General features: G+C 33.3%; 1 protein-coding gene across 1 annotated transcript; it reads left to right on the top strand.

Annotated features, from left to right (window-relative positions):
- The first annotated feature begins 247 nt into the window (after window positions 1-247).
- ZSWIM2 (zinc finger SWIM-type containing 2) lies at window positions 248-19906 on the top strand. The gene is made up of 9 exons (XM_040227771.1): window positions 248-446; window positions 1953-2029; window positions 3392-3432; window positions 9682-9892; window positions 11383-11634; window positions 14812-14896; window positions 15559-15671; window positions 18043-18196; window positions 19009-19906. The coding sequence occupies exons 1-9, from the start codon at window positions 282-284 to the stop codon at window positions 19816-19818; spliced, it is 1908 nt and encodes a 635-aa protein (XP_040083705.1). The 5' UTR covers window positions 248-281; the 3' UTR covers window positions 19819-19906.
- Window positions 19907-20259: the final 353 nt, after the last annotated feature.

The raw sequence follows: 20259 nt of genomic DNA, 5'->3' as shown, positions 1-20259 counted from the left end.
GTGAGGAACCAGCAGAAGGAACGCGAGAGATTAGACAGCGATGTCTTCGACCGCCAGCGTTGGGGATTAGGAACACTCCGCGGTTAAAATCTTTGCTTCTCGAAGGAGTGGAGGCCGGTGTGATCTTGCAAAGCGACACCTCAGCGCACTGCACGCCGGGATACCGGGGAGCCTAAATACCGTCACCACGCAACCGACCGGCACGCGGTTGTCATGGAGACCGGCTGGCGACTCCGACAGCCTGGCTGAACTGCTGCTGCCTTCGCCCGAACCTGGGCAAGATGCTTCGCGGGGGCTGTAAAGCCTCTGAGAGGCGAAAACACTTGATCGACCGCCTCAGCTGGCAACAAGACCAAGCGCTGAGCAGCACCATCTACCTCCTGCGAGAGATGGGCCCCACTGCCTTTCTGCTGAGAGAGGAGGAACCGGAAAACAGGGATTTCCGAGTAACTACCGCCCCCAACTCGCCTCGGCTTCCAGCCAGGCGGACCCGCCCAGTCCCCCCAGACCCACCTTGTAGGTAGCTACTCGCTGCCGACCTTCACCCGCGAGTGTTCCAGACTTTAAAGACGTGCGCATTGCCGAGCAAAATAGTATTTGTTAGAAAAGTTCCGTTATTGGAGGTTAAGGCTCCAAATCGTATCCAGCTCTTCTAAGATGATGGCCCTTGATCTTCGGGCTTGGAAACACAGCAGGTTTTATTTGAGTATATGGTTTGCTTTTATGTAAATTCTCGGATCCATTAGCAGTCATTAGCCCTGTAACGCAGATGAAATGAAAATCGACCAATCTGTTTACAAGCCGTATATATTTGCTGGATAAATAAAATTGGATTTTCTTTACTTTTTTGTCTCTCGAAGGCTATAACGAGACCCTTTTAAAGTTGTAAAGTAAAAATTAAAAATAAATAATTAATTAAAAAAAAATAAAGTGTGGCTTAAATGGCGATTCCTTGGAAAGGTCTTGATGAATAAAAATTCTTTTTAATTTTTCTGAAAACTACAGATATTTAATTTTCACATATCCTGCTCTCATCAGTCAAAAATCAGCCACCGCTCTACCTCCCAGAAGTTGACCTGGAATCTTTTAATGTTATTAAATTAAATTTATCTAATTTTACATTAGTTTTAATAATAAATTTAATTATTAAGTTGTCATGCATTTTAAGTACTGAGTACAGATTACTAATCTATGCTTATCTCAGACGTCCTTTTCCCACTTACAACACTTAGGGCGTTTAATAAATAGTTTAAGCCAGTATAGACTTAGTAAGTAAAATTAAATACACACACTAATTGAAATATATGCACAAAACAAAAACCCGGGAAGTACTCAATTACTAACAGTCTTTAGCCACACTGCAAAGTAGAAATTCCTTTCAGTTAAAATTTGATAGATTTTTCTTTCAAGCTTTTAAAATTAGATTTCTTTTCACTTGCCTAAACATAGGACTCTTAAAAACAGTCTTAGCTGACAATACAATTTGTTGAGCAAGGCAAAGAATATGGAAGTGGAAAATTAGACTGGTGTCAAGAATTAATATGTCCCAAGTAGACTGTGGGAGAAGGCAATGGCACCCCACTCCAGTACTCTTGCCTGGACAATCCCATGGACGGAGGAGCCTGGTAGGCTGCAGTCCATGGGGTCGCTGAGAGTCGGACACGACTGAGCGACTTCACTTTCACTTTTCACTTTCATGCATTGGAGAAGGAAATGGCAACCCACTCCAGTGTTCTTGCCTGGAGAATCCCAGGGACGGGGGAGCCTGGTGGGCTGCCGTCTATGGGGCTGCTCAGAGTCGGACGCGGCTGAAGCGATTTAGCCTTTTGGAGTCAACTAAACTATGAGCTGAAATATCTGTTAATCCAGTTATTAACTTAATTTTACTCTATAATCTAAAAATTGACGAGGGTTTTTTTTTTTTTTCTTAAGTATGCGTTTTTCTTTTGAAGGTTTCTCTAGGAAATCCTCATGTTTGTAATTGTTCCACATTTCTGAAAGGAGGGGAACTTTGTAAGCACATATGCTGGTAAGTGATGTTGTAATGATCTTCCACACAAAAAATCATGGTTTATTACATATTTTGCCTTTTTCATGGTTTGAGTTCTTTAAGATTAAAGAAATTTGGTGTTGAGAAAATATAAAGGTAAAATGATCATAACTTGTCAATATAGTCAATATAGTTTGAGGTATTTTATTTCAACCCAAAAATTAAGTAAGATTTAAATTGAGAAACATACTACCACCTCTACATGTTTGTAATTTTATTGTTTTTAATAAGAAAAAAAATCAGTTTAGATTTTTATTATGTACAAAGGTGAAATCTAACAATAAAACAATCTCCTGATTCACATCAGTGATGATAATTACATAGTTCATTAGGATTTTTAAAAATTTTATTACATCCTTTTCAGTAAGCATTTGACTATGAATTTTCAAAACTGAAGTAGGACTCTTAGATTACTTATGTTAAATCTAGAATTTTTCCTCTAGAGTCAGAACCTGTTTGTAAGGGATCCCAGAAATGAAAAACAAAAAATATTCCCTTCACCTATGGACCTTTCAAAGCTTGCAATTTGGTTTTATTATTTTACATAAAATAGATTTTTTCCATTTTTATTTTATGCCAGTTTCCTTAGGACAAGGGTGTTCTGTTCTGATTTTTATGTAATGTAACATTTTTTGCAGTATATTAACCATAAATTTAGTGGAAATATAATCCAAGTGTTTAATATACTAATGTATATTTAACATATTTAAGTAATAATATAAAATATGCTTCCCACTTTTTTAAGAGTCATATTCCATTTTAGTTGATAATATTTGAAAGTATTTTTCTGTCATACATTAAAAGTGATATGTATAGGAAAACAGGAATTATCTAGAAAATTCCTCCATTTCCAGGAGTAGGAAGCTTTTGTGTTAGTTGCTCAGTTGTATCTGATTTGTGACCCCATGCACTGCAGCCCACCAGGCTCCTCTGTCCGTGGGATTCTCCAGTCAAGAATCCTGGAGTAGATTGCCATTTCCTACTTGAAGGAAGCTTCCAGGGCAGTTTAAAAGGAGTGCTATGAATACTTAGATTCCCTCACTAACCTTTCTTTGTGAGCTACTCTATGTCATAAAGAAATACATGGATTCTCTCTGACAAATCTCTTTATTGGAAATGCCTTTTGTTTCCATGGATCATATGTTTTTCATATGTTTTCACTTATTTTAAAACATAAATTTAATGTCTTGTAACAGAAAATGATGAGAATTTTAGATTTAAACCTAATGTGTTCAGCAATGTAAATTCTGTAATGCCATTCTTGTTCTAAAATTAATAATACCTTTTGAGCTTATGTCAAAAATAAATGTTTCATTTTGGTTTTCTACTTTTGGATATTAGGGTCTTGTTGAAAAAATTCAGGCTCCCAAGGAATCATGAATGTAAGTTGTGTTTGTGTGTGTTTTTATTAATTTAAAGTTAACAAATCTAAGAATTTTTTATTTAGACATATCTAAATTTAAGCAGTTATTTTTCTAGGTGATCTGACAGCTGTCTGTAATGCAGTTTGTTACATTTAAGGCAATTGGAACATTTTTCTATATAACAAAAAAATGTAACTTTATATGACATTTCAAATTAAAAAGCACTTAATAATAAATGAGATGAAATAATTGCCAGATTTTCAGTAGACTTTCCTTATGTATTCTAAGCAAGAATTCACAGTAGTTTCTATATCTAATTTTAATTGTGAGAAAAATAACAAATTGTTCAGATCCCAGAAATAGTTGACATGATACATAATTTCTTTTAAAATTATTTACTGACAAGTTTTTAAGCAAAAATGTATGTTTTTTAGAGTAAAATAGCTCTAATGACAGTAAACTCAGTAAATCAAGTTTAAAGTCAGGCATATGAAAATTTTTATAATTTTCAACTTAAAAATAAATTCTAGAAACCTCAAAAATAAAAGAATAAGAAAAATAATTCTATTACAAGTTAATTAGATTTGTATTTTATAGTAAAGATACTGTCATTATCAAAGTGTTTCCTGCAAAGATTTATTTAACCTATACTAGATTCATCCAAGAACTACAAAGGCACTTTAAAATTTATTAATAAATGTCTAATAATATTCATAATTAAAGTAATAATTAGTTTTTTTTCCAGTTCAGGGTATAGATTCTATTTAGGAAGTTCATTCCCCTCAAAGTATTTTATAAGTACAATAACAGTAGACATTTATAAGTTCTAATAGACAATAAATTAATATTAGTGTTTCACAGTCATTTTTCCTTTATATTCTTCTCTCCACATATGCATTCCCTGGTGGCTCAGCAGTAAAAGAAACTGCCAGCAATTTAGGAGACCACCTGCCAAGCAGGAGACATAGATTTGATCCATGGGCCCAGAAACTGCATTTCCTGGAGAAGGAAGTGGCAACCCACTCCAGTATTCTTGCCTGGAAATCCCATGGACAGAGGAGCCTGGTGAACTATAGTCCATGGAGCCGCAAAAAAGCTGGACACACTTGGCAACCAAACCACCGCCACCACATATTTTCTTAGAAATGTCTCATGGTGCCGTCTCCCCTTGTTACCCCTGTAACAGTGATTTCTCCATCTCATCAGGAGAGCCGTGCTTCCACCTGCCTTCTGAGCAGCGCAGTTCTGGAGGCCGCACGGGCATTTTGTGTTCATTTCCCCCATATGTGTTCCGCTGTCGTATTCCGCAGCTCACAGACTGACTTTCCCTTTTCTGTACTCTCAAAGCTAGAAGCTTCAGCCTCCTTGGTTTTTCATTTCTCATCCTCTTCCCTGGTACAAATCCTGTCTATGTTACATCGTCCCTACTTCTCAGCTGTGCTCTCACCTCTCCTCATTCTCACTTTCGGTCAAACTTCATCAGCCTTTAGTACTATTCTCAGTAGCCTCCTTGTTTCCAGCACCTGCACTTTTTGGCTGGCTCCTTCACATTGTAGACAAAAGGTTCTTTCTGCAATGTCACCTACTCTTCACTTCATCCTCTCCCAACCCTTCATACACATGCATATTGTCTTCTTCTCTCTTTCTCTGTTCTATCTACTTGAAGTTAAATGTTCACATCCTCTACGCTATTTTCCATATCGTGCCACAAGCTTCTTCTATACTACACTGCCCATTAGAAATATATATATTTTATTTATTTATTTATTTATTTATTTACGTGTGTGAAGCACATGTATAATTTTCTAGTAACCATATTATAAAAAGTAAAAAGAAATAGGAAAATGAGTTTTAATAATATATTTTATTTTAACCCAATACATAAAAATATGTCAGCATGTAATCAATATAAAAATTATGAAATAGTGTGATGTTTTTCCCTTTGTCTTCAAAATCTAGTATGTCTTTTACACTTACAGTACATCTCAACTCAGACACTGAGTGGAGTGTATTTTCATTAGAAAAGCTTGATCTGCATTTAGATATCATAAAATATTAAGTTGAAAAATAGATTCAGATAACACATAAATTGTTGTAAACATACTTCTAAATTTCCAAAAACTGTAGATTATTAGTCTTCCATTTAAATTTAAATAAAACAACATTTAAAATTCAATTTTTCAGTCACACTATCCACATTTCAAGTGCTCAGTAACCAATGGCTATTGTATTGGACAGTACAACTCTACCCAATTATATTCAACAAATATTTATTGTACTGCATTTTAGTTGAGAGCTCTGCTACGTTATTTTTTAATAAATTAATCACGTGAATTGACAATATTTTTTCATCTATGAAAATAGTAATTTCATATGGATAACTTTAATATTTTGTATCATATTATCCTTTGTATTCTTGAAGGCAGAAATCATGTCCTATTCTTTTTATTATTAAGTATCCCTGTAGTAGGAAAGTTTGTAAATGCTTAAATTTGATCCTATATTTGAATTTTGAAAAATTAAAGTTCCTACTAAAAATATTTTATATAATATTTAAAATATGTTTTAGCTACTCAACATTGAGAAAATCCTTTGTGTACAAATGTTCAAAGAAAGTATGTCTCAATAATGTTGAAATTTATCATTTAAATGAAAGCTAGAACAAACATGCATGAAAATTAAAGTAATCCAAAGAAAGCTATAAACAGCTATTCATTAATATTATGTAAAGTATATAAATGTAGAGAAGAAGGTTACTAATAATGAAGCAGAAACATTTTGAACATCACTCATAGATTCTTTTCTAAAACAAATCTGGAAACAATTATTTGTACCTTAGTGTTGCATTCCAGAAACCTGAGACTTGCTTTTATTTTTGAAGACCTACAAAGATGGTTGAAGAAGGAAATGACAACCCACTCCAGTATCTTTGACTAAAAAATCCCATGGACAGAGGAGCCTGGTTGGTCACAAAGAGTCAGACACGACTTGTGAACTGAGCACAAAGATGGTTACATAGGAATTTTTCATAAAAATATCAGTTTTTGAACACTGAATATTTTTCCCATCACCCCACAAATATTTCCCAGCAAAACCTAGCTTTATTGCCTAATGAGTTTTTTCTAAATACAATGTCTAGTAAATCCCATCTATTCCTTTTTTCAGTTAAATATTTATGGATAAAATAAAAACCACACTTAATGAAAAATTTTTTAATTCCAACCACAAAGATATAATCAATATTTATTTTCTATTTTCTTTTTTGAATTTGTATTTATACAGAGAATAAATGTAAATGTGGGAATTCTGTGTTCTGCTTTTATCACACACTGTTACTTTATAAACACTTTCAATGCTATATAGTGTAAGTTGTCAGTGAATGTTAAATGAATTATGATATACTCAGAGTATTATATGTCATAATTTATTTAACATTCTCCTGTTGTTTGGCGTTTATTTCTAAATACCTGTTATATTCTTTTTTATCATGACTCATTTCTATTGATTTATTAATTAATTTTTATTGGAGTATAGTTGTTCCTGTTATATTCCTTGTATATGAAACTTTTTCTTCTCTCAGTTATTTCTTTAGCCTAAAGTCTCATTAATTGGACCTTGGAGTAAAAGTACTATTGCTGTTATTTAGATATAGTTGACATAAAACATTATATAAATTTCAGGTGTATGACATAATGATTCATTGTATATGTATATTGCAAAATGATCACAAAACCACACAATTATAACTTTTTTCTTGTGATGAATATTTTTAAGATTTTTCTCTTAGCAACTTTCAAATACACAACACAGTACTATTAACTGTATTATTAACTGTAGTCACCATGCTGTGCATTATGCTCTCATGACTAATTTATTTTACAAATGGAAGTTTGCACATTTTGACCGCCTTCAGCCATTTCTCTTACCTCCTAGCCACCCTCCTACACACCTTCAGGCAACCATCAATCTGTTCTCCATATCCATGAGTTTGAGGATTTTTTCCTTTTTTAAGTATTAATATTTTATGTCTGTCACCCGTAAGTATAGCTTTATAGCAATACTTTTGCTGATTTATGATTTCAGCAGTATATCAGTTTTCTGCTGGAAACTGATATACTGGATTCATGTTTTAGTCATATTTAACATACTACATATATTTAACAGCATATTTTAAGTCTCCAAAGTAAATAAAAATACATGGAAAATTTTGAAAAACTGAGATATTTCTATAATACTAGAAAAAAAAGACTCACACAAAGTAAGAAAAGATACGAAGTTCATAGTAATCTATTCATTCCCAGTAAATTAAGAAAATAGTTTTCATTATTTCATACATCTGACATACCTTTAGAATCTAAAATGCCCTGATATAATATAGGGCAAATGAAACATAGCCTTTTATCTATTTATTACCTTTTATTTAGGTTTTATTCTATATCTGTGACTCATTTTGATTTTAACCCACTTTTCTTTGATATTAATGAAATTGAACATCTTCTATTGACTTATTTGTACTACATGTGTAAATAGTACTTTGGCTATTTATTTATTGGAGTAAAACTACAAGCTCTTCCTAAATACAAGGTTTACTGCTCTTTGCAAATGTTTTCCTAATGACATAATTCTTTTTTATATGGTTTTATTAAGTTTTGTTATATGTATGTGGGTTTTTGTGTGTTACTAAACCTTACTATTTTTATTTTTTGTGTATATTGTTTTGATACTTTGAAAGTTGTCCTTCCATAGTATTTTAGAGATTTTTTTTTTCTGCTAACTTTTTCATTTTATTTTTATTTTTCCTTATGGCATCCATGTGTAGTTGTATTGGTATAAGTTGGAGATTGGTATTTTTTTACTTAGTTTAATTTTCTCCATATTTTTACCTAGTTATCTCAGTAACAGCTAATAAATAGTGCTTCTTTTCAACCTTGTTTCATAATTTTTATTCTTTAATGAGTTTTGTATATACTTTCTTGTTTTTATAATAAATTGTGATATCTGATAAGGTTAACTGTCTTGCTCTTCTCTATTAAAGAGGATTCTTTTCATAATCTCTTACATTAATTTTTCCAAATTAATTTCAGAAGAGTTTGTTTCTCCCTTTTATTCTCTGATTCATGTTATACCGCAGAGAATATTTTATAGCCAGCTCATCTTATGAAATTTTATTATTCAATATTTCTGCTACTGGGGAGAAATCTTTTGTTCTTCATTTTCCTCCTCATTTTTTTAGGGAGCAGATGTTGCTCTGTCTCTGTGACAAATAGCCCTTATCCTCCAAAGTAATGGTTAATTAAAGTATAATAACCTCCCACATTCCACCTGCCACCCCACCTTAGACAAGGAACAGAGATCTCTATAGTCAAATGTAACTGTGATGTTTTCAGTATTTTTAGTGTGTAAGTGGTAAATTTTTTAGGGGAAAATGAAGTTTTTCATTATCTTGTAAGTGATTTTTAATCTGTATGTATTAAAGAATGTATAAAATGACTAGAACTCAGGGTGGGGGGCAATAACAGCTGGCATTTTAATTATGGCATGTTAAGGAGAGAGGGAGAGAAAAGAAGATGGGAATGGGCCAGAGAAAAAAGGAATCTAGGATGCCTTGATCAAAAACTACACGCACTGAGAGCGCCAGGTCGGACAGAATTCAGAAACTGCTCATCCCAGGGTATAGATAATATAGTTCCTCATAGGTTGTCCTGAGGAATACTGACCAAAGCGGTGAAGGATGTGGCTACCCAGATGCTCTTGTAGGGGCGTAAAACTGAGAAAGGAAAATAGGCACAGTGGAGTCTTGCTCTCTCATAATCTACTTACTAATTTACTCATCTAGCAAATACTAATTATACTAACTACTCAAATATTTCTTCCCCTTTCTGAATTTGCACCCATTTCTTTTAATATTCTTGTATGTTGATAAGGTATTTGTTTTTGAATAAGAGATAAAAATGTAAGAGTTGATTACAGTACCAATCCAAGGATGAACACTATCATATAATTAATCTGAAATGTTTATAAGGTACTGCTTGTACCAACTTTTTACAGTAACAAGCAAATAAGAGATAACTTCCATTCTTTTTATAAATAACCCTTTTCTGACCTTTTGGCTCTAAAAGGAATACAAAAAACAGTAAATGTCAGTGTAATAATTCAACCAAGTCTGTCTTTCTGATATTTGGAATAAAAAATGCTAACTTTCAGTTTAAGTTGTTTCTGTATCTTCAATTTGCCATCAAATTTTAATACTTTGGAATTTATCACTAGCTGCTTTGCAGTTAGGTCTTGTGGAAAGAGAAATCAACAATTTGCTTCAGGGAATACATCGAGTTCAAACTCCCCAACGAGAAATGAACAATGAAAATCCACAGATTGAAGAAGACGGTTACATTAAACAGAAAGAGATCAGCTCAGATGATATCTGCTCTATTTGTCAAGAAGTACTTTTAGAGAAAAAGCTTCCTGTCACCTTTTGCAGGTGACGTGAGTTTTCCTTAGATTCTACAAACTTATGAAAAAATCCTAATTTAATGTGTTTATAATATAGTGTTATGAAACATTGATAGAAAAATAATACATATTTAAGCAATCATATTTAATTGGCCTTTTATTTCCTAACATATATGTTTAAAGATGTCCTGTTCTTATTCTAAATATTTCTGGCTACATTTAAAGGGTGAAAATTAAAAAATAAATTCTACTTTATTTCCCTTTTTACTTTAAGTTATTAAAGTAGATAATTTTCATGTTTTTGTATTATACACATGAACAAATGCCATGGCTTATAAGCCGCCTGTTAATGCAGGAGATGTGAGATGCAGGTTTGATCCCTGGGACCCAAAGATCCCCTGGAGGAACACGTGGCAGCCCACTCCATTATTCTTGCCTGGAGAATCCCATGGACAGAAGAGCCCAGTGGGCTACAAGTCCATGGGGTCGCAAAGATTCAGACATGACTGAAATGGCTTAGCATGAACAAATCCCATTGCTTAGAGTGGTTACAAAGAGTTTTCTGAAAGTAATGATTATTTTAGTTTAAAATGGTAAAAAATTCTCTTAAGCTTTTCTAAATTTTATCTTTAAACCTAAATAATTCAAAATTCCACTTATATATAAATGTTTATTAAGAGTTTTGTACTCAACTATTCTTAAAGGCACTATAAAGTTGGACTTGGAAAATTTGAGCAACCACTTGGTTTAACTTTTTACCTCTTTTTTTTTCCTTGGTTATTTACTAAAATTTTCATCCACATTGTATTTTGTCACATAGCTGCTTCCTTTGCATATTTTGAAATTATTAACTATTTCCCCAAATATTATTTCTCTCAGCAGATATTAACTGGGTACTACCACATTCATGTTAGTGTAATTTCTAGAAAATAAGGTCACACCTCTGCTCTCAGTAACAATTTTTATTTAAAAATAATTATTATTATAATTTTCCTCTTTGCTAAGACTGTATTCATTCTCAATTTAAAAATGAAAAACACAATGATGCAAAATCTTTTACTGCCAATTTCATTGAAATGGGGAACATTTTGTCTGGAATTCTGATATACTAAATTATGATGGATTAGATTAGACTAGAAAGATAAGATAGTATTTATGTGTGTGTGTGCGCTCAGTCCCTCAGTTGTGTCCAGTTCCTCGTGACTCTGGACTATAGCTCACCAGACTCCTCTGTCCATGGGATTTTTCAGGCAAGAATGATGGAGTGGGTTGCTATTTCCTCCTCCAGGGGATCTTCCTTACCCAGAGATCAAACCTGTGTCTCATGCCTCCTGAATTGCTGGTGAATTCTTTACCACTGAGCCATCAGGGAAGCCCCATTTATGTCTATAATCAAGCTATAAATGATCAGTTCCGAATCTATTTTTATGGGAAATAAAAATGGTAGCACAGAAAACTTATTTATGTATATAAACTTTGCTGCATACAAATGGTAAACATGGATTTTATTTCTAACAGGTTTGGCTGTGGCAATAGTGTTCATATAAAATGTATGAAGATCTTAGCTAATTATCAGGATGTGACATTGAACTCTTCCATGTTGAAATGTCCTCTGTGTAGGAAAGACTTTGGACCATTAAATCTTATTTTAGAGGAATTCAAAAACTCTAACAAACTTGTGACTGCATCTGAGAAAGAACGATTAGACAAGCATCTTGGAATTCCTTGTAATAACTGTCAACAATTTCCACTTGAGGGGAAGTGTTACAAGTAAGTATCAGTTAGTAAAATTATAAGCTTGTGCTCTTTTTTTTTTTTTTTAATTTAGAAAACTTTGAACATTAGACTGTTAGTCATTTAAACTTCTTTTCTTCCTTTATTTTTTGTTTGGTTTTGTTTGGGGGGTTGGGTTTTGTTTCGTTTTGTTTTTGTGTTTGCCCTATATGAGATTAGGCTGCGTATTCAGGAGTTTCAGACTAGTAATCTATGTCAGCCCTGTACCTCAGGAGTTGTTTTATTTACTTTAGTCACACAGAGTATTAACTTTGCATTCTGGTCTAGATTGTGAGTCTGAACTAGCATTCTTTCTTGGAAGCTCTGAACACAGGATTTATGAAAGTGAAAGTGAAGTCGCTCGGTCGTGTCCAACTCTTTGCGACCCCGTGGACTGTAGCCCACCAGGCTCCTCTGCCCATGAGATTCTCCAGGCAAGAATACTGGAGTGGGTTGCCATTTCCTTCTCCAAGGGATCTTCCAAATCCAGGGATCAAACCCAGGTCTCCCACATTGCAGGCAGACACTTTATAATTTGGCTTAAATCAGTTTGCAATCTCAGAGCCCTGCTAGAGAGACCTCTCATCCCCTGTATTTTCTTTGAACCGCCTATGAAGTCATTGCCGAAAACTTCTAGGACTGAGCCAGAGGGATATTGACTAGATCAACTGAAGTTAATTTCCCCCCAACTCCAAACTGCAATGATGCATGTTTTGTTTTCTTTTATATCTTAAACCACCACCACAAGATACTTAGGAGAGAAAGAAATTTTCATTACTTTTTAAGTAATCCTCAAACTTCCCCACAAGTCCCACAATAAAATATCAATTAATTGCTATGCTTGGAAAATTGTTCTTTATATAATTAAAATCTTAAAAGTTAACTATATGAAGAAGAAAATATCTTGTTTCAACCTTTGTTAAAAATTTCCTAAAATGCAGTCAGTCTTCCTGGAGTTACATTATGATGAGTCCAATTAATAAATTTTTAAAACCCTCTTATAAGGTTTAGCAGGAAGTGTTCGGACAGTTTCTGGAATGTTGGTTAAAGAAAATTCTAGAAAAAGGAAAGACTTGATATTTGGCACTAGCACCCATTGTTTGGGCAATCTGAATTTTTTCAGGAGGGGTGAGTAAGAAAAATAAGGGACTAAGATAACGCGTGGAAAAGTAAGTTGGGAGAAATAGCTCGGGTGGGGAATAAGGACAGGTGAATGTCACAGTGTAAAATTTTCAGTCTTTATAGTGATGTGTTCCTCAAATGGTTAATGTGTGAATGGCTTTGGTAAATTATCTTGTTTTTGTTAATGACTGTTCTCCTCTGTCCCTCTGACTGCACTTTCTGTCCCCATGGGTGATTCTTCCTGCTACCCCTCAATTCAGGCATTCTCCACTGTTCTGCTCCCTGCCTGCTGTTCCACAGTCTCAGAATAATTCCTATATGCATTTGATTCACAATTATTCATATCCATATCAATATTCTTTTACAAATTAAAGAATGCACTATTCCACTCCCTCAAATACTAAGATTTCATCCCTTAGCCTAAAAGAACTATTTCCAGTAGTTTAGTAATGGTTTGAATAAGAGGCAAGATAAACTAGAAAGCTTTTAAGTTCTTTCTTCATTAAAGTTCATAATATAGCTATTAATATTTATTATCTTTTAATTTCAAAAATATCATATATATATCAATACAGAGATGCTTAACTTTTTCTAGCCCAGCATAATCTGATGTATTGAATAAATTACACCATTGATGGTAAGTCACTTCAGCCGTGTCTGACTCTGTGCGACCCCATAGACAGCAGCCCACCAGGCTCCCCTGTCCCTGGGATTCTCCAGGCAAGAACACTGGAGTGGGTTGCCATTTCCTTCTCCAATGTGTGAAAGTGAAAAGTGAAAGTGAAGTTGCTCAGTCGTGTCCGACCCTCAGCGACCCCGACCCTCAGAGACCCCATGGACTGCAGCCTTCCAGGCTCCTCTGTCCATGGGATTTTCCAGGCAAATTGCTCAGATGTTATTAAGAATCTTTCTTGTGTATATAAATAATACTAATGAATAAATTAATACTTGCTGTTTCTAAGATGTCTGAAGGATATATTTTCCCAAATTTCTCTTGGAAATAATCTTCTCATTCTTTGATAACTTGAGTAAGAAAATAACATTATTATATTGCTTGAAATGTTATTTTTGGTGAATATTGCTGCAAGTAAGTTAGAATTCTCTGCTTGTGCCAAAATTTTATGTAAGTAACATATGTTTAGATTGAATTTGACAGAAAATGAAAATTTTTATCATATCAATAGTTTTTATTGCAAATTTTTTTATACATATAGGCTTTTCCATTTTGTGAGGGAAGAGAGGGAATATAGTACACTTCTATTTTCAAGAAACTTTCTACTAAGTATAACTCTAGCATTCATGAAATCGTAGGAAAACACTGAGTAATCAAATGATAGAATATCTAATAGGCTATTGGACCTAAGGAACTTAGAGAAAGATTCAGGATAAGATTCCAGGAAGACATCATGGTGGGTGTGTGTTAGGCAAAATAATACCCTCCCCAATATATCCACATCTTCATGCCCAGAACCTGTATGTTGGCTTACATGTTGTAGGAGAATTAAGATTTAGTGAAATTCAGACTGCTAATCATCTGATCTTGAAACAAGGAGATGATCCTGCACTGCCTGGGCTCAGTGTATAATCACAGGGCTTCTTAAAAGTGGAAGAGGGTGGCAAAGAAGACAATCAAAAGGGATACGTGACTATGGAAGGAAAGCATGGAGAGATACTGCATTGCCTGCTTTGAGGAGGAAAGGGACACACTAAGCTAAGGAAGGAGGGCAGCCTCTAAAAGAAAGGACAGAAAAGCAGATCTCCCCTATAGCTTCCAAAAAGGAATGCAATTTTTGTGGACCCCTTAATTTGAAACCCATTGAGACCCATGTCCAACTTCCAACCTACAAAAGTGTAAGATAACAAAGTGTTGTTTAAGCTGCTAAATTTGTAAGTTGTTACAGTAGCAACAGGAAACTAATATAGGTGAGACTTAAGATGGGCCTTGTCATCTGCATAGTTCCCAGGAAATGTTGACCAGAGTTTTTCACCAAAAACCATCAAAATAACTGGATTATTTTTTTTCCTGTATGTTTTGGTGTTTTGCATCTTTAGGTGTACCAAATGTATAGAATATCACTTATGCCAGGATTGTTTTGATAGCTGCTGCCATCTTTCTCACTCATTTACGTTTCGTGAGGTACAGTATCCTTCTTGAATTTCATATAGTGTTTGTATTTGTCCCATTGTAAACCTAAGTAAAATCTAAGAATAGATAACACTCTGGAATAGAGCTGACTATGTCTGAATAAAAACCAAAGACCATGATTTTTTGGATAACTTTTTCATAAGGTTTTCTAGGCAATTGGTTCTTACAGCAGTAATTTATAAAATTCAACACAATAACAAATATGTGATGATATCATATATAAATCTTAAGGACAGAAATTAATGGCCATCAAGCTTGAAAATTCATTTTGAAAAGAAAGATCTCAACACACCAAATGACTTATTACTAACGATGATTTATGGTTTTTAAATTTCTTACATCACTTGAATTTAACAAGTAAATAAGTGTCTCCTGGTGCTGAACTTAGCACACAAGAAAAAACATCCACAATTACCATTGTGGATTAATAGGTTAAAATTTTACCTTTAAAAGTAATGTTAGAGTAGCTGTACAACAGTATATAAGAATGACTAATAATGTGCAATTTCTGTAATGTGTTAAAAAGCTATATTTTAAAATGATGAGTCTTTATCTACATTATTATTTTACTGATATGTATCCTACTGATTTTAATGCACAAGGTAAAAGTTTCCACAAATTGCCAAGTAACATTCACTTTTTGTATATTACAGAAGAGAAATCAAAAATGGAGATCGCTGGGGCAAAGGTCAGATAAAACTGTAAAATATGTCAATATTAAAAATGAGATAGAGGAAAAGATGACACATTTTCAAGAAAAGCAAGAGTAAGATTCTCTGTGAAATTTGTATTTGGGGATATATTTAAATAATTTTTCAGTTTGGATAAGTTTTATTCATTTCTCTATTCAATAAATATGTATTTATGAAATACTATTATGTACTAGATGATATAGTATTCAAGTGAAGAGCAAAGCTCTGGAGTCAGAATGCTTAAATGCAGTCCTAATACAGCCGCAGGTTGGCTATACAACTTTTGGGCTAGTTATTTCACTCCTCCCTGCAACATTTTTCTTTATCTTTAAAATGGGGACAGTTATAAAACCAGTCTTATAGAAATTTTGTGCATGTGAAATTAATACAGTAAATATTCAAATATTGCTGTCTACTATTATATTATTAATATTAATTCTACCAATGATTATATTAGGGATATAGTAGTTATAGTAGTTTCCTTAGTAATGATCATCAAAATAAATATAAAATTAAAACAGATAGGAGTTAATATAAAGAAAAAATACAGTTAGCTATGAGATTTGCTTTGAAGTAATCAGCCACTGAAACTTCCCAGGTGGCTCAGTGGTAAAGCAATCACCTGTCAATACAGGAGATGCGGGTTCAATCCCTGAGTCGCGAAGATCCCCTGGAGAAGGAAATGGCAACCCACTCCAGTGTTCTTACTGGGAAATCCAATGAACAAAGGAGCCTGGCCGGCTACAGTCCATGGGGTTGCAAAGTCATCCTTAGCAAGTCTTTCTTTTCTCATTGCCCCTCTACTCCACCCCCATGGAAGAGTTTTGAAGGGATTGGTTGTATTTCAAAACCCTGACTCAGCCTCTTTACTAGAGAACAGTTTTTGTCATACTTCTTGTTAATGAAAGAAAATTAAACCTACTGTTTATAATTACTATATTAGGTATAATATAAAACATTAACAAAGTTCATTTTAAAAGAATGGGATAAAATTGAAATATTTTTAAAAAGACAATTTCAATGAATTAACCAAACAAAAATTGTGCTTGTTCATTATAATATATATTTAAAATTTTACCCTATGTATATATATTTCTATCCTTCTGCTACTGCTGCTAAGTTGCTTCAGTCATGTCTGACTCTGTGCGACCCCATGGGATTTTCCAGGCAAGAGTACTGGAGTGGGGTGCCATCGCCTTCTCCAATTTCTATACTACATATATATATATATAGTATTTCTGTATCTAGATAGACAGATAATTGATAGATTTCTGTCCAACCCAGTAGACAGTAGATACCTAGCCCATGCCCTGTGGTTGCTCCACACACTTCAGAGACCATAGCTCTTGTGGACTATAAAATGCTTTGTGGGTGTGAAATGAACCTATACAAAGGCTCTCCATCTCCATTTTCCTTGGCCCTGGCTGGGTATCACACTTCAACCTATTAGAATGATAAATTGTATAACTAATGGTTTAAGAAATATTGTGGAGGTAGGCAAGAGAAGATTAGGGATAGAAGGATGTTCTAGACAGAGAAAATGGAATAAATAAAAGAGTTTCAAAATAAAAAACTGATTAAAAACCTGAAATAATAGAAACACACAGTTGTGTTTTTTTTAGTTGATAATTAAGTAACCTTGGTAAAGGCAATTTTTGTAGTTTATCTGCAGAGTTAATGAGAAGTGTATCTATAGAGTAATGAAAAGTATAAAGTTTTCTAAGAATATATTTTAACTATATACTGAATAACCTTTGAATAACAAGAATGCATCTAACCTTAAAACCAAGCTTTTGTTTTTAAATATTTATCTGTTTTATCAGCTGCTAGTGGCATCAAGTTTACATTGCATAATCTAAGTTATGTTTGTTGGTACTTTGGGTACAAAAATGGGATTGATATCTTTACAGTACATTTACATGGTCTAACAGCACTGAAGTAGTAAGCATATGCCCCATGTGAAATAAGTTTCTTCATAAACTATGACCTACCAATTTATCATAGTAGCCTGAAATATTTAATATGGCCTACCATCCACCTTACTTCCTACCAGATGACAAAGTGAATTGGGTTGTATTTTTCTAAACACCAGCCTTTGTGTTAGCTCAGCTCATATATATGAAAGTATGTCGTTTTCATCAAAATTCTGTTCTGGTTTCATTGATGTGAAAAAGCTCAACTCAAAAAATTTCAAGTTAGTATTTTTGTTTGAAATGACTACATTTTGTTCTTTATGAAGTTGATGTTGAAATTGGATCCATCTTGTTCAAGATCAAGACAATAGATTTTTAAGCTTTATAATGCATGAGACTTATTATCTTCAGTTCTAAAAAGTATTGGGTTCAGTTGCATTATTTATATGGAGGTTATTACCTGTACTATTGATTGCTTCCTGATCTATAATCACATATGACCATTCATATCTCTCTGCTTATTCTCACTTAGCCACATTTATACACCAAAACACGTGGTAAAGTCACTGCCTCTGTTTCTGATCACAAAGAAGAGTAAACTGCTTGCTCCGGGATACCAGTGTCGACTTTGTTTGAAGGCATTTTGTCGTGGCCAGCATACGAGACTGCTACCGTGCACTCACAAGGTAGAAGTCACAGCATTTTAGTCTGACTTTCCCTGTAGGGCCAGTTTTCACAAATGGAATGGCAATTTAAGTCTCTCCTTTTACTTTTTTTAGTTGGATATGAGCAGAGATGTTCAGATTGAACAGTGTGTGTAAAAAGCTAGAGCAGAGACTATTGAGAAGGTGGCTCTGCCTCCCAAGGATGGATCCCTATGAATTAAGATTCATTTCTGTGTATATTACTGAGAAAACATAAAATGACACTTCAAGTTAAATGCTTTTGTCTACTTTGGTTACTGGTAAAAAGAAAAAGCTTATAGACTATACTAACTTATGATTCTTCAGATGAAACAGAAATGCTTCATTTGACATAGTTTACTATTATTTCAAATGGACTCACCAGAATCAAAGTCTTAATGCTGCTGAATCACTATGCGGTGGTAACCAGGTTTTTTCTGAGATAAAGTTGTTTTAATAAATAAACTTTTAGGATTTATGATATTATGTCTTACCATCATCATATAAGTTTTCAACACAAGTTGGCTATGACATTTTTATTATTTAATAATACTCATTCATTAGAAAGTAACAGTGAAATGGTATCCATAGAGGGCTTTTCATTTTAATGTGGAAAATAGCAATCAGTCTATAACCAACTACATTTTTAAGAGAACTTCTTCAAAATATTTCCATAAAACATGATAAATTATATTACCTTCCAAATTTATTAAAAGTTTTAAAAGTAACACAGAAATGATATGGGAAAATTTGTATGAATACTATACATTATAAATAAGATATTGTATCTCTCATTAGCATAACTTTTTTTTAAGTTTCATAGGAAATGTATTGACAGTTGGTTACTCCACAAGTGCAATTCATGCCCTATTGATGGACAAGTTATATATAACCCTTTAACCTGGAAAGATAGAGCGGTGAATGGACAAGTACATCATTCTGTTTCAAACACAGACATCACTCATCTGCCAAAAAGGGAAGAACCAGAACTTTTTATTCCTGGTACTGGATTAGTCTTAAAACAAAACAAACCTGGAATTTTACCTATCTTACCTCAACGTAATTCTGAAAAATTGAATACACCTCAGAATCCAAATGATACTTATCAGAATATAACAATAGACAATCTATATTCTATCAAACTAGATGATTCAAATTCAAGAAAATCAATCTATGAATGTAAAATTAACCAACATTTTTCCAGCTATCTCCAAGATTTACCCACTGGATCCTTTGGAAAAACATCATCTCAAACACTTTCTCCTTCTATTGATCATAAGAATATAATACATCCAACTGAAATGAAAAACCCATGTATAAATAAAAAACACCACACTAGTCAAAGCCAGAAGATGAACAAAAGTTGTAAAGGAACTAACCACAATTCAAAGAAGATTCTTGGTAATAAAGTAAGAGAGGACAACACGAGATCAAATACTTTGCTTCCAGATTTAAATCTTATTGTCAATTGGGGTACAACAAAACTTAGTTTGTCTAAGAGGTATAATAATTGTATGGGGAAGATTAGACCAAAATGTAGTCATTTATCCAGAAGGCCTATATCTCACCCTTTAAATACAAAAAGTCCTGAGTTATCTTTAATATTGAAAGGTGTTCATTTATAAAAATTAATTTATTAAAATCAGAAAATATTTGAATATCAAATGTAAAATTTTTGTAAAACATAATAAATGCTATATACTCTTGAAAAAAATATATAAAATTCTCTGCTATTATTTTGCCTACTTGTCTATGAATAATGACCTATATATATATACAAAATTCTCTGTTTTTATTTTGCTGATTGTCTATGAATAACAACCTAAGGAAATGACCTCATTTCTTATAAGACTTAAAGCATTGATAAGTATGTTTCAAGGTCTTTTGAATTATAAATAATTTTTAGAAATTTTACCTATGACTTTACATTGATTAAATTAATTATTTTTAATTAAGGAAATAGATTTTCCTTGCATTGAGTTACTGTTTTCAAACATTTCATTTGATGACATGTAACATACAGGGATTCTTTCCAGTTATTTTTTACATTTTCTGAACTAATGATC

This window comes from Oryx dammah, unplaced genomic scaffold (assembly GCF_014754425.2).
Source record: "Oryx dammah isolate SB20612 unplaced genomic scaffold, SCBI_Odam_1.1 HiC_scaffold_27, whole genome shotgun sequence".
NCBI lineage: Eukaryota > Metazoa > Chordata > Mammalia > Artiodactyla > Bovidae > Oryx > Oryx dammah.
This window is presented reverse-complemented; position numbering and strand designations above follow the sequence as displayed.

Excerpts from the sequence above, each read along its gene's own strand:
- ZSWIM2 (XM_040227771.1), top strand. The coding sequence starts at position 282 with ATGCTTCGCGGGGGCTGTAAAGCCTCTGAGAGGCGAAAACACTTGATC. Across the intron at positions 9,893-11,382 it reads CTTCCTGTCACCTTTTGCAG|GTTTGGCTGTGGCAATAGTG; the intron begins GTGACGTGAGTT and ends TATTTCTAACAG. Across the intron at positions 11,635-14,811 it reads CTTGAGGGGAAGTGTTACAA|GTGTACCAAATGTATAGAAT; the intron begins GTAAGTATCAGT and ends TTGCATCTTTAG.